The following is a 14,327-nucleotide window of genomic DNA, read 5'->3' as shown; positions in this document are numbered from 1 at the left end:
ATGCTCAGAATCAGTTCAAAGTTATTTTTAAAAATTCTACACTCCGAGCAGGAGAAAACAGATCACACTACGTCAATCAATATAACTTCACTTCAGCAAAACACTAGAATATATAAATAAATAACTAATATCAGTTTAAACATTTTCGACAAATCCAATCGGTAAACCAGCCAGCTGTCACGCTCAGCGGCACTGAAATAAACAGTCAGGCTATCAGAATACCGAAACATGTAGATTAACACTTAAGTTACCTAAGGCACAGTGTAAACCGCTTTCAATAGTACAACTATTATATTCTCAAAACACAAATCACACAGGACAGACAAAGATGACGTGGGTTCTCACACACACGCGCGCGTGTACAAAATGCCACGGAACAGAGGAGTCCCTTTAATGTAGCAGGCCTGTGTCGTTGCTTGTGTTCGGTGAGGCTACAAACACACTTGCCGCTTCGCCCATCACAGCCTGAAAACAAAAGGAAAATGTTAGCTCTGGTGGCTCGCGGTTGCAATGGGGCTACCGTAAGCAAATCCCAGACAGTGACAATCCAGCGGCAGGGTGTCAGTGGAGTGAGCGAGAGAGAGAGAGAGAGAGAGAGAGGGGTCCAGTGTTACAAGAGGTGGTATTAGGCAGCCCCGGTAGCCTAAACCGCTATCTGGTTCTCCTTCAGTGTCCAAGGATGAAGATCAACACGACTGAGCAAACGTTAGCCGTTACCACTTAACTAAGGTTGTAGCTAGCTCGCTGATTTACAGTGGTGCTTGAAAGTTTGTGAACCCTTTAGAATTTTCTATATTTCTGCATAAATATGACCTAAAACATCATCAGATTTTCACACAAGTCCTAAAAGTAGATAAAGAGAACCCAGTTAAACAAATGAGACAAAAATATTATACTTGGTCATTTATTTATTGAGGGAAATGATCCAATATTACATATCTGTGAGTGGCAAAAGTATGTGAACCTCTAGGATTAGCAGTTAATTTGAAGGTGAAATTAGAGTCAGGTGTTTTCAATCAGTGGGATGACAATCAGGTGTGAGTGGACACCCTGTTTTATTTAAAGAACAGGGATCTATCAAAGTCTGATCTTCACAACACATGTTTGTGGAAGTGTATCATGGCACGAACAAAGGAGATTTCTGAGGACCTTTGAGAAAGCATTGTTGATGCTCATCAGGCTGGAAAAGGTTACAAAACCATCTCTAAAGAGTTTGGACTCCACCAATCCACAGTCAGACAGATTGTGTACAAATGGAGGAAATTCAAAACCATTGTTACCCTCCCCAGGAGTGGTCGACCAACAAAGATCACTCCAAGAGCAAGTCATGTAATAGTCGGCGAGGTCACAAAGGACCCCAGGGTAACTTCTAAGCAACCAAAGGCCTCTCTCACATTGGCTAATGTTAATGTTCATGAGTCCACCATCAGGAGAACACTGAACAACAATGGTGTGCATGGCAGGGTTGCAAGGAGAAAGCCACTGCTCTCCAAAAAGAACATTGCTGCTCGTCTGCAGTTTGCTAAAGATCACATGGACAAGCCAGAAGGCCACTGGAAAAATGTTTTGTGGATGGATGAGACCAAAATAAAACTTTTTGGTTTAAATGAGAAGTGTCATGTTTGGAGAAAGGAAAACACTGCATTCCAGCATAAGAACCTTATCCCATCTGTGAAACATGGTGGTGGTAGTATCATGGTTTGGGCCTGTTTTGCTGCATCTGGGCCAGGACGGCTTGCCATCATTGATGGAACAATGAATTCTGAATTATACCAGTGAATTCTAAAGGAAAATGTCAGGACATCTGTCCATGAACTGAATCTCAAAAGAAGGTGGGTCATGCAGCAAGACAATGACCCTAAGCACACAAGTCGTTCTACCAAAGAATGGTTAAAGAAGAATAAAGTTAATGTTTTGGAATGGCCAAGTCAAAGTCCTGACCTTTATCCAATCAAAATGTTGTGGAAGGACCTGAAGCGAGCAGTTCATGTGAGGAAACCCATCAACATCCCAGAGTTGAAGCTGTTCTGTATGGAGGAATGGGCTAAAATTCCTCCAAGCCGGTGTGCAGGACTGATCAACAGTTACTGGAAACGTTTAGTTGCAGTTATTGCTGCACAAGGGGGTCACACCAGATACTGAAAGCAAAGGTTCACATACTTTTGCCACTCACAGATATGTAATATTGGATCATTTTCTTCAATAAATAAATGACCAAGTATAATATTTTTGTCTCATTTGTTTAACTGGGTTCTCTTTATCTACTTTTAGGACTTGTGTGAAAATCTGATGTTTTAGATCATATTTATGCAGAAATATAGAAAATTCTGAAGGGTTCACAAACTTTCAAGCACCACTGTAACTTCACTTCAGCAAAACACTAGAATATATAAATAAATAACTAATATCAGTTTAAACATTTGCGACAAATCCAATCGGTAACCCAGCCAGCTGTTACGCTCAGCGGCACTGAAATAAACAGTCAGGCTATCAGAATACCGAAACATGTAGATTAACACTTAAGTTACCTAAGGCACAGTGTAAACCGCTTTCAATAGTACAACTATTATATTCTCAAAACACAAATCACACAGGACAGACAAAGACGATGTGGGTTCTCACACACACACGCGCGTGTACAAAATCCCACGGAACAGAGGAGTCCCTTTAATGTAGCAGGCCTGTGTCGTTGCTTGTGTTCGGTGAGGCTACAAACACACTTGCCGCTTCGCCCATCACAGCCTGAAAACAAAAGGAAAATGTTAGCTCTGGTGGCTCGCGGTTGCAATGGGGCTACCGTAAGCAAATCCCAGACAGTGACAATCCAGCGGCAGGGTGTCAGTGGAGTGAGCGAGAGAGAGAGAGAGAGAGAGAGAGAGGTCCAGTGTTACCAGAGGTGGTATTAGGCAGCCCCGGTAGCCTAAACCGCTATCTGGTTCTCCTTCAGTGTCCAAGGATGAAGATGAACACGACTGAGCAAACGTTAGCCGTTACCACTTAACTAAAGTTGTAGCTAGCTCGCTGATTTAACTTGTTAGCTAAGCAACAGGCTAGGTCCACACAGATAAATACTCACAAGCCTTTAGTATCTATACTATTACAAAGTAAACTAAGTCAATATAAACACAGTTCTCGAGTAGACAACTGATCAAATCAAATCTTTGTGTTCCTGTCTTAACATATTCACCTGACTGACTCCTCTCCTGCCCTTTTTTTTCTTCCGTTTTGTCTCTCGTGCACCTCTGCCCCCAACCCCGGGAGATCCCTGTGTCAACTGTGATTGGTTATAATTCATTCATAGCATTTAAGGAGAACTGAAGTCATTTTTAGACTTGCTTTATTTCTTAATTAACGTGTTATTCAATTACGTTTTCGGTTTTAGTAACCTTATATCGTGACCCGTATTGGCAACTAATTGCAATTAAATATTATACTTATCGGCCTATTCGGTTTTTAGCCATGTTGAATTTAGTTCGTTTGGTCCACGGCAGGCGTCGCTTATCCGCGCGACCTTCACGAGACTTGTGCGAGACTTTGAAACGTGAAGTGTCAGCCAGGTGTCAGTGCCGCCATTTTGAAAACTGTTTTCCAAACGAAATATTGCACAAAAACCAGTTTACATGACGATTACTGCCTACTTTTTTCAAACTTTGCTATCAAAACAAACAAAACTTCCGGCTTGATTACATCAGCAGTTAAAAGAGGGCGCGCGCGTCTTTTGACAACGTTGGCAGATGTCGGTCACTTTGATTTCCGCTGTACGTTTTACTTCCGTCCTACGATGTCTCGCACAGGTCTCAACGAATCTCGTTTACAGCCATTGCTTTGACATATGGACTGATATATTACAGAGCGTATTTCAAAACACTCATAACTTGCTACAGCAGTGACAAAATAGCTGTCAGAAATGCATTCCTATCTTTAATAAAATAAGATAAATAGAATTTTGATAATAAAAAATTTGCCTTCAGTTCTCCTTTAATTTAAAAGGCCTACATGTAGAATTTTAGTATTCTCTACAAACTAATTAAGTTGATGAATAAACTAATGAAGTTTAAAAAGCCCCATTACATATAACTAGGATATTATTTATCCATGTATTCTACAAAGTATTTATTTTCCCTATGGGTTACATACTCATTCATGTTTTGTTTTGGGGGTTTTTTCTGTATTTTGACTATTTTCTACACTGTAGAACAATACTAAGGACATCAAAACTATGGAGTAACACATGGAACATATATGGAATTATGTGGTATACAAAAAAAGTGTTCAAAAAACAAAATATATTTCATATTTTAGATTCATCAAAGTAGCCACCGTTTCCCTTGATGACGTTTTGTACACTATTGGCGTTAGCTTAACCAGCTTCATGAGGTAGTCACCTGGAATGCTTTTCAATTTATAAGTGCCTCGTCAAAAGTTAATTAGTGCAATTTCTTGCCTTCTTAATGCATTTGATATCAAACAGTAAACAGCCCGATTCCAGAAATGTAGTAATCCATATTATATCAAGAACCGCTCAACTAAGTGAAGAGAAACGACATCCATCATTAATTTAAGGCATGAAACGTCTTTTAATTAATAAAAACAAAGAAAACTAATTGAATTCGTACTGTAGGTGTGTTCAAACTGTTGACCGGTACTGTATGTAGATGTAGAAGAGAAGGAAAACAGTTAACAGTTCTACAGCTTCAGCATGGTTAAAAAAGTATATCTATATATAGTACCAGTCAAAAGTTTGGACATACTTACTCATCACTGTTACTCATTACTCAAACTTTTGACCGGTACTGTATTTTCTTGGTAAGCCTTGATATCCATTTATCTCTAGAAATATCTCTGAAGCTATATTTGGCCATTCAGTCACAAGGACCACTTCTCCTTGTCTTGAGTCCTCGTGTTGCACAAAACCTAGATGTAATTTTTGTCATAAAAGATGTAATAAAAACATTGAATTAGAAGGTGTGTCCAAACTGTTGACCGGTACTGTATTTTATTGCATCGAGCACATAGAGATTGGACATTTTTTTTTGTATGGTTCCATCCATCCATCCATCCATCCATCCATCCATTATCTGTAGCCACTTATCCTGTCCTACAGGGTTGCAGGCAAGCTGGAGCCTATCCCAGCTGACTACGGGCGAAAGGCGGGGTACACCCTGGACAAGTCACCAGATCATCGCAGGGCTGACACATAGAGACAAACAACTATTCACACTCATTCACATCTACGGTCAATTTAGAGCCACCAATTAGCCTAACCTGCATGTCTTTGGACTGTGGGGGAAACCGGAGCACCCGGAGGAAACCCATGCAGACACGGGGAGAACATGCAAACTCCATACAGAAAGGCCCTTGCCGGCCGCTAGGCTCGAACCCGGACCTTCTTGCTGTGAGGCGACAGTACTAACCACTACACCACCGTGCCACCCTTAGGGTAATATCTCACTGGGCTGCGACAGCCTGCGACTAGTTGGAGACACAACAATTGCTTTAAAATATGCGAATTAGCGAGAATTTTCACTTGGAATCACACTGAATTGATATTCACATATTTTACCGCAAGGCAGGGAAATAGAGGAAGCCTCACGGAAACTGACTTGAGAAGAGTTCGCGACGGCTTTGCGACACCAGCAACGCGTTTGCGGCTATTTTGAAAGAAATTTTGTCGCACGAATTTTTTGAACATGTTCAAAATTTCACTGACGAAGGAGCGACACTTTGCGACCCATGCGAGGAAATTGAGAAGCCCCGCGAATGTTTCAAGACACTTTTGAAACTCTCTCGCGAATGACGTTCGCAATTTGTCGCAAGCTGTCGCAGCCCAGTGAGATACTGGCTTTAGTATGGTTCCACTTTTAGTAAAATAGGTCAAACAGGAAATGTAGGGTCATTTACATGTAGGTTGTGGTCTAGCACAGTGTTATCGATGTGTGCATTATGGTGGCCTTGAAAGTCTCCCCAGTCCGAGTGACTTTGAGTGGACAGTTCGTCTCAGTGGGATGCAGTTAAAGAGATAAATGCTTTCTCTGACCCAAGGTGCCTTTTTCTGTGCCCACCTCATGTATTCACCTCTCTCTCTTTCTCGATTCTGTTTTTCACTTTCAGCTACAGCAACAGAAAATAAACTAGAAGGGTACTCGGTAGCGTGTATACCTCCGCCAAGTATTCAGATTTGCATAAAAATCTGACCAGTTGTTTCTTGGCCCGTGGTCCACCTTTCCTCAATTTCATCAAAATCCATTCACTACTTTTTGAGTTGTGCTGAACAGACAGACAAACAAACGGAGGCAAAAACATAACCTCCAACAGAGTTGGCGGAGGTAATGAAATAAGTAAAACCAGAAAGAATTAAATGGTCATAATACCTGTGACACTCTGGGATTTTCTCTCTTCCTCTAGATGGTCTGACAGACTGCATGGACCCGGATTGCTGTATCCAGAGCCCATGTCAGAACAGTCCACTGTGTCGTGGCTCTCGAGACCCATTGCAGGTGATCCAGCAGAGCCAGCTGCCAGGGCAGAAGGTTCGCTCCTTCTATGAGCGTGTCAACATGCTGGTGGGCCGGGATAGCACGCATATTATTCAGGGAGAAAACCCTTTCAACGCCAGGTACAGCAACAGGTTTACCCTAAATGTCTTGTATTGTGTAAGTATGGCATCGATTTTGCCACGGATAGAGTTGTGTGGTGGTGGTGGGGTTTACATCCCGTAATTTATTGCTTTTTCACAGCTTGTTTAAAGATGTTTACCAGTTAAATGCACTTTTGCTTTTTGTTTTTTAGTCTGGCGTCCCTAATAAGAGGCCAGGTTCTGACTACAGATGGAACCCCTCTAGTGGGGGTCAACGTGTCCTTTGTTAAGTACCCGCACTACGGCTATACCCTTACACGGCAGGATGGAACGTGAGTGACTTCAAAGCTTTATCGTTTAAACTCCTCTGTCAGCAAACCTTAACTGGCTTTAATACTTTCCTCCCATCATCATCATTGTTAGGAGCTTAGCTTACTTATGACATTGTTAAACCCGACTACGCCGCTGTTTATTACAGCTTCAAGTGCTGTTGATGTATACATTAAAAACAAATACAGAACAAATGTTTATTACATTCATTTGGAGTCAAGTAAGCCCAGAGCTTTTGTGCTGAAATGGCTGTAATTTATCAATGAAATTAATTATTCCCCTCAGAAAGCTGCCGTTTTGACTTGTAAAATCATTTAGAGTATAATAGTGCCATCAATAATGTGTACAGCAAAAGTAATTATGTTTTTCTTCTTTTTCTCCATGCTTTCCTCTTCTCGGCTCTTTCCCACAGCTTTGACCTCATTGCTAACGGAGGAGCTTCTCTCACACTGCATTTCGAGCGCGCGCCGTTCTTGAGCCAAGAGCGCACAGTATGGCTACCATGGAACAGCTTCTATGCCATGGATACACTCATGATGAAAACGGAGGAGAACACAATCCCAGGCTGCGACCTCAGCGGTTTTGTGAGGCCCGATCCAATCGTAGTGGCTTCGCCCCTGTCTTCGTTCTTTAGCTCTCGACCTGGAGAAAGGTCCATTATCCCTGAGACTCAGGTCAGAACAAGATCCCACAAAATGTTCTAGGTCATGCTCTGTTTTTTGATGAGGTTATTGAATAAAAGCTTCTTTTTATTTTTTTTTTCCCTGCCAGAGTATTTCTCTATCAAAGCCCTTTGCTTATTAAGACATTACATTGCACATCAGTTAACCAGGCTTCTCTCACGTAGCAGCCTTTAACGTTGTAAAGACTGCAGGATACAGATATTACATTTGAACTAGATAAGTTTTTTCATGAACGAACCACTTCTGAACCTGATTAAAATTGTACTTGAAAGTTTGTTCTTCCTAGTTTCATTTCCCTCATCCTATCTTGTTTTCTTTTTCCATCATGCTTTTCTTTTCTTTTTGCTGACCTTAATCTATTTTTTCATTATCCCTGATGGAGCAATTTATATTAAATGTTAACTTTTGTTCTTTATGTTCTTCAGGTTCTTCATGAACTGATTGAGATACCAGGCACCAATCTGAAATTGTGTCACCTGAGCTCACGGGCAGCAGGTTATCGCTCGCTGCTGAAGATCGCCATGACCCAGGCGGTGGTGCCCCTCAGCCTGATCAAGGTGCACCTGATGGTCGCGGTAGAAGGTCATCTCTTCCAAAAGTGGTTCCACGCCTCGCCCAACCTGGCCTACACTTTCATATGGGATAAGACAGATGCTTATGGCCAGCGGGTTTATGGCCTTTCTGAGGCAGTGGGTGAGTAAACAATTAGGTTCAAATACATTATATACACAGCACATCGATGTAATTTGGGCTCACATTGAGGTTTTGTTTGTTTTTATTTTCACATAAAGATCGGTACTCAGTCACGTTAACCAAGGGTTCAGTGTGATATAAGAGCGCACTCTGGCCATGGCCCCTGTCAGCACTGACTTTGGGGAATGGCTTCAGGTATCCATGCTGCTCTCAGTGCTGGGAGGAAATTGCTGAACATCGCACTCTGTCATTGATTTGGTGTATGCAAACAGTGTGATAGTGATTCTGCCCCCTTTATCTGCTTGGCTCTATTTACACTGCCTCTCTCTTCATCTCATTGGCACGCCATATGAAATCCTGGGGAATCCAAGTGCAGAAATTTGTCTTACTCGTTCATAGATTTCGACTCATGTATGTAAAATTCTGCAGTTGTGTTTGATCTCATCTCATCTCATTATCTTTAGCTGCTTTATCCTGTTCTACAGGGTCGCAGGCAAGCTGGAGCCTATCCCAGCTGACTACGGGCGAAAGGCGGGGTACACCCTGGACAAGTCGCCAGGTCATCACAGGGCTGACACATAGACACAGACAACCATTCACACTCACATTCACACCTACGGTCAATTTAGAGTCACCAGTTAACCTAACCTGCGTGTCTTTGGACTGTGAGGGAAACCGGAGCACCCGGAGGAAACCCACGCGGACACGGGGAGAACATGCAAACTCCGCACAGAAAGGCCCTCACCGGCCACGGGGCTCGAACCCGGACCTTCTTGCTGTGAGGCGACAGCGCTAACCACTACACCACCGTGCCGCCCCGTTGCGTTTGATACTTTTGATAATGTGTTACCAGATTGAATACGTAATATGCAATAATACAGTAGTAGTATTAGATAAGGACTACATTTCCTTCTGTCTTCTCCTTGTGTTTCTTCGCACAACCATGCCAGGAAACGCCACAGTCGCAGACTCAAACGACACAGAAATAAGATGACAGGAATATGTGTTCTCTACTATGTGAGAAATATAAAAAAGTATATTTTGCAGTTGTTTCAAAATGTCAGTATTGAGATCAGTATTGTACGAGTACCGATCCTTTTAAAAACCAGTCATGTAAAAGAACATTAGGTACAGTAGGAGCAGTCAGATACAGTATATATATGTGAGTATAAATAGTCCATTGTGAGCCAGAGTGAGCGAGACAATGGACTGTGTTCAGAGAGTGGGACGTGATCCAGACACCAACAGTGAAAATATTAGTTTATTCTCATCGCTTCAACAAAATGCAAAAACGAACTGCGATGGAGGAGCTGGAGTGAGTTCTAAAAGCATAATTATTAGCTCATCCGGCCAACCAGCGATGAGCTTATGCCATCATGTGTTATCTGTCATCCATCCAGCGTTGTCCACATTTCACAAAAATTGCTTCTTCTCTCTCAATCCTTCACTGATTTTTATTCTTTTTGGCAGGAAGGTAGGTCTGCCTGGGATGCACATAACTTCTACCCAAATTTGCATAATTGCAATTAATAATAAAGATATGGAGTAATTAAGCCCAAGTGAACAGTTTCCACACAAATCGCTTCTTCTCCCTCAATTCTTCACTGGTATAACTGCTAATCCTAAAGGTCCACATACTTTTGGCACTCACAGATATGCAACACTGGATCACCTTCCCCAATAAATAAATGACCAAGCACAATAATTTTTCTGGCTTGAAGGTAGGGAGATCTAGGGTGCATATAACTTCTACCCAGAGTTGCTTAATTACAATTATCAATGAAGTTATGAACTAATTAATCCTTAATGAGCAGTTCAACAAAAACCGCTTCTTCTTGGTCAATTCCTCGCCATTTTGGATTCTTTCTGACAAATAGGTAAGTATTCCTAGGATATATATATATATATAGTGTCTATATATACAGTTGTGGTCAGAAGTTTACATACAGTAACATGAATGCCATCTTGGATATGAATGTCATGGCAATATTTCGGCTTTCAGTAATTTCTTTGAACTGTTCTTTTTCTGTGGCAGAATGTACAGCTTACATTTTTTATAATAAAAAAAAGCACTAGAATTTGGTGCACAAGTTTTAAATTTCTTTGGGTTTTCTGAAATCAACACAGGGTCAAAATTATACATACAAGGGCAAAAATATACATATAGCACACCTGATATTTGGGTAAAATGTCTCTTCGCAAGAGTCACCTTGACCAAACATTTTTGTTTACCATGAACAAGCTTCTGGCAGAATTCTGGTTGGATATTTCACGACTCTTCATGGTAGAATTGGTAGCATTCAATAAATTTTTTTTCGCATAGATTCAACTTATAAGCAGGGTCCATACATTTCCAATAGGGTTGAAGTCAAGACTTGTTTTAGGCTTAACCCCTTCAATGCCCTTGGACGAGTCACGTACGTCATGAAATCTTTTATCGCTGTGCCTTATGATGTACGCTACTCGTCATAAACACCTCCTTTTATGTACCTTACATGGGACACTTTTACTTCACAGTGGCACATTACCACAAGTTGGCCTAGCGGTTAGCGTGCCTGCCTCTTGAGTGGGAGATTGTGAGTTCTATTCACGGTTGGGTCATAATGAAGACCATCATAAAAATGGTACCCAGTTACTTGGAATACATGGATGTTTGGTGTACATTGTATTTTCAAGTACTAGCAATTCATGTTTATGGACAGGTTCCCATTGTCTTGTTTTTTTTTTTTTGAAGTTGTTTTTGATTACTAAAGTTGTTTTTGATTACTAAAGTTATTTTTACTCTACAACAGTGTTTTTTGTGATTTTTCTATACAAATATTAAAAATATAAAGTTCTGAACAAGTTAAAGAAAGATTATCAAAATCCCAATTTTGACCTATTTTTGTCCTATATGCCCAGCACATTACAATTAATTATGGGTGGCAGCCAAGGGGTTAATGTTAGCTTTATCCTCCACAACCAGCTCTGATGCGTGTTTGGGTTCATTGTCCTGTTGTAAGTCCCAAGTCGTGTTCAAGTTTCTGATGGTTGATGCTGAAGAATTCTGAGGTAGTCCTCCTTCTTCATTATTCCATCCACTTTGTACAATGAACCAGTTCCACTGGCAGCAAAACAGCCCCAGAGTATGATGATCCTACCACCAACACCACCAGCAGCTGGTACAGTGTCCCTCTGTACATGGTAGTCATTGTGGCCAAACAACTCAATCTTTGTCTCATCTGACTATACAGCTATCTTCCAGAAGGCTTTTTCTTTGTCCGTGTGGTTAGCTTCAAACTTTAGTTAAGCTTGAAGGTGTCAATTTTGGAGCAGGGGGTTATTTCTTGGATAGCAGCCTCTTAGTCCATGGTGATCTGAACTGTAGACAGTGATCCATCAGCTTCCAGTTCATGGCAGGCCTGTGCCATGGTGGTTCCCAGGTTGTTCCTGACCATCCAAACCAATTTCCTTTCAACTGAGGGTGACAGTTTGGGTTTTCTTGAAGCAAAGTGGCTTGGCAAAGTGACTACACTTCACAATAACTTGCATACAATTGTTTGAACTGATCTTGGAATTTGCAGTTGTTTAGAATTGGCTCCAAGAGACATTCCGGAGTTGTGTACATCTGCAATCCTCTTTCTCAGATCTGCACTGAGCTCCTTGGACTTTCCCATTTTCCTGTGTGTTGGTCAATCCAATGAGTGCTGTAAACAACCCCTTTTTATGAAGGCACAGATAAGCTGCCAGCTGTAGTCAATCATGATCACTAACAGGAAGTTTAGAGACCTCGGCCTTGGCAAGATAAGAGACATTTTGGAAGTTTCAGCACCTCTGAATTAATAATCGAAGTGAGCGTATGTAAATTTTTGCCCCTGTATGTATAATTTTGACCCTGTGTTGATTTCAGAAAACCCAAAGAAAATTAAAACTTGTGCACTAAATTGTAGTTTGTTTGTTATTAAAGATGTATGCTGTACATTCTCATCTCATCATCTGTAGCCGCTTTATCCTGTTCTACAGGGTTGCAGGCAAGCTGGAGCCCATCCCAGCTGACTATGGGTGAAAGGCGGGGTACACCCTGGACAAGTCGCCAGGTCATCACAGGGCTGATACATAGACAACCGTTCACATTCACACCTACGGTCAATTTAGAGTCACCAGTTAACCTAACCTGCATGTCTTTGGACTGTGGGGGAAACCGGAGCACCCGGAAGAAACCCACGCAGGCACGGGGAGAACATGCAAACTCCACACAGAAAGGCCCGTGCCGGCCACGGGGCTCGAACCCGGACCTTCTTGCTGTGAGGCGACAGTGCTAACCACTACACCACTGTGCCGCCTGCTGTACATTCTGCCACAGAAAAAGAACAGTTCAAAGAAATTACTGAAAGCCTAAATATTGCCATGACATTCATGTCCAAGATGACATTCATGTCACTGTATGTAAACTTCTGACCATAACTGTAGCTTGTATGTAGTGTATATAGCTCGCAACATTTATTGCGCAAGGTGGCCCACTTTAGATCGTTCCTTCTGGACTAGCCGGAGCCGGAGTGAGCTATGCCGTCATTGACGGTCTCATTTTATTTTTTGATTTTACACGAAAAAAAAGTATAGGACTTTAAAATAAAATATTTGATTTAAAATGTGGGCGGCACGGTGGTGTAGTGGTTAGCGCTGTCGCCTCACAGCAAGAAGGTCCTGGGTTCGAGCCCCGGGGCCGGCGAGGGCCTTTCTGTGCGGAGTTTGCATGTTCTCCCCGTGTCCGCGTGGGTTTCCTCCGGGTGCTCCGGTTTCCCCCACAGTCCAAAGACATGCAGGTTAGGTTAACTGGTGACTCTAAATTGACCGTAGGTGTGAATGTGAGTGTGAATGGTTGTCTGTGTCTATGTGTCAGCCCTGTGATGACCTGGCGACTTGTCCAGGGTGTACCCCGCCTTTCGCCCGTAGTCAGCTGGGATAGGCTCCAGCTTGCCTGCGACCCTGTAGAAGGATAAAGCGGCTAGAGATAATGAGATGAGATGAGATTTAAAATGTAGAAATAATTCTCACTGGAGAAATCAAAGAGTTTCTTCTTTATATATTTTTGTTATCAGCCACCCCTAACATGCAAAACATGCACCTGTTACAATTAAATATTGCACAGAGAGGATAGAGAGCCACATCCATATGTTCATGATTGTATGAGGATTTTAAGGATGTGAGAAGACATGGTGTTCAATGCAGATCCATCATCCTGACTGCCTCACCAAGACAGAGGTTATAAAGACTACCAGTATAATGCTTTTAGGATGGGATTAGGTGGCTCACCTACTATTATTTGTCACAGATTTTTTTTTTTGGATGTTTTATCTTGATTGTATTGTATGTTTGCTTTGCCTGTTTGATTGTCCTTGACACTCTTGGCCAGGTCTCTCTTGGAAAAGAAATTTTTATTCTCACCAAGACTTGTACCTGGTTAAATAAAGGTTAAATTAGATAAATTCTGAGTTTTTGTAGTTATATTGGTTCTCATCCTTCAGATCGGAACTGGAGTGACCTGTACTGTCTATGTTCCTCTCCCCTTTACTCCTTCCGTCTCTCTCTTCCTCTCATTATTTATTCTCTTTATAGTATCTGTGGGTTATGAGTATGAGACATGTCCTAGCCTGGTGTTATGGGAGAAGAGGACCGCTGTGCTGCAGGGGTATGAACTTGAGCCTTCTAACCTTGGAGGATGGTCTCTGGACAAACACCACATCCTCAACCTGCGCAGTGGTAATGCCCTTCTTTCTCGTACACATGTTCTCTAACCATGTTCAAGCATGCCTACTCGTCATCCATTCTTTTGTGCTTTTTAAATGTAGAGTTGTACATACAGTACGAGTCAAAGGTTTGGACACACTTTCTAATTCAGTGGTTTTTCTTTATTTTTATTCATTAAAAGACACTTCATGTCTTAAAGTAATGATAGATGTCATTTCTCTTGGCTTAGTTGAGCGGTTCTTGATATAATATGGATTACTACAGTTGTGGAATTGGGGTATTTACTGTATTTTTATTATTTATTTAATATTTTGAGA

General features: G+C 41.7%; 1 protein-coding gene across 7 annotated transcripts in view; it reads left to right on the top strand.

The window, feature by feature from the left end:
- Positions 1-14,327, top strand: part of tenm2a (teneurin transmembrane protein 2a) — a 466,651-nt gene that overhangs the window by 436,170 nt on the left and 16,154 nt on the right. For all 7 annotated transcript variants that reach the window (XM_060927881.1, XM_060927879.1, XM_060927876.1 and 4 more), the window contains 5 exons: positions 6,406-6,616; positions 6,790-6,909; positions 7,320-7,581; positions 8,016-8,283; positions 13,879-14,022. In XM_060927881.1, the coding sequence (XP_060783864.1) occupies positions 6,406-6,616; positions 6,790-6,909; positions 7,320-7,581; positions 8,016-8,283; positions 13,879-14,022 (1,005 nt within the window). The remainder of the gene's footprint in view (positions 1-6,405; positions 6,617-6,789; positions 6,910-7,319; positions 7,582-8,015; positions 8,284-13,878; positions 14,023-14,327) is intronic.

Source organism: Neoarius graeffei, chromosome 8, assembly GCF_027579695.1.
Source record: "Neoarius graeffei isolate fNeoGra1 chromosome 8, fNeoGra1.pri, whole genome shotgun sequence".
Taxonomy (NCBI): Eukaryota; Metazoa; Chordata; class Actinopteri; order Siluriformes; family Ariidae; genus Neoarius; species Neoarius graeffei.
Note: the sequence above shows the minus strand (reverse complement) of the source record. Positions and strands in the feature narration are given on the sequence as shown.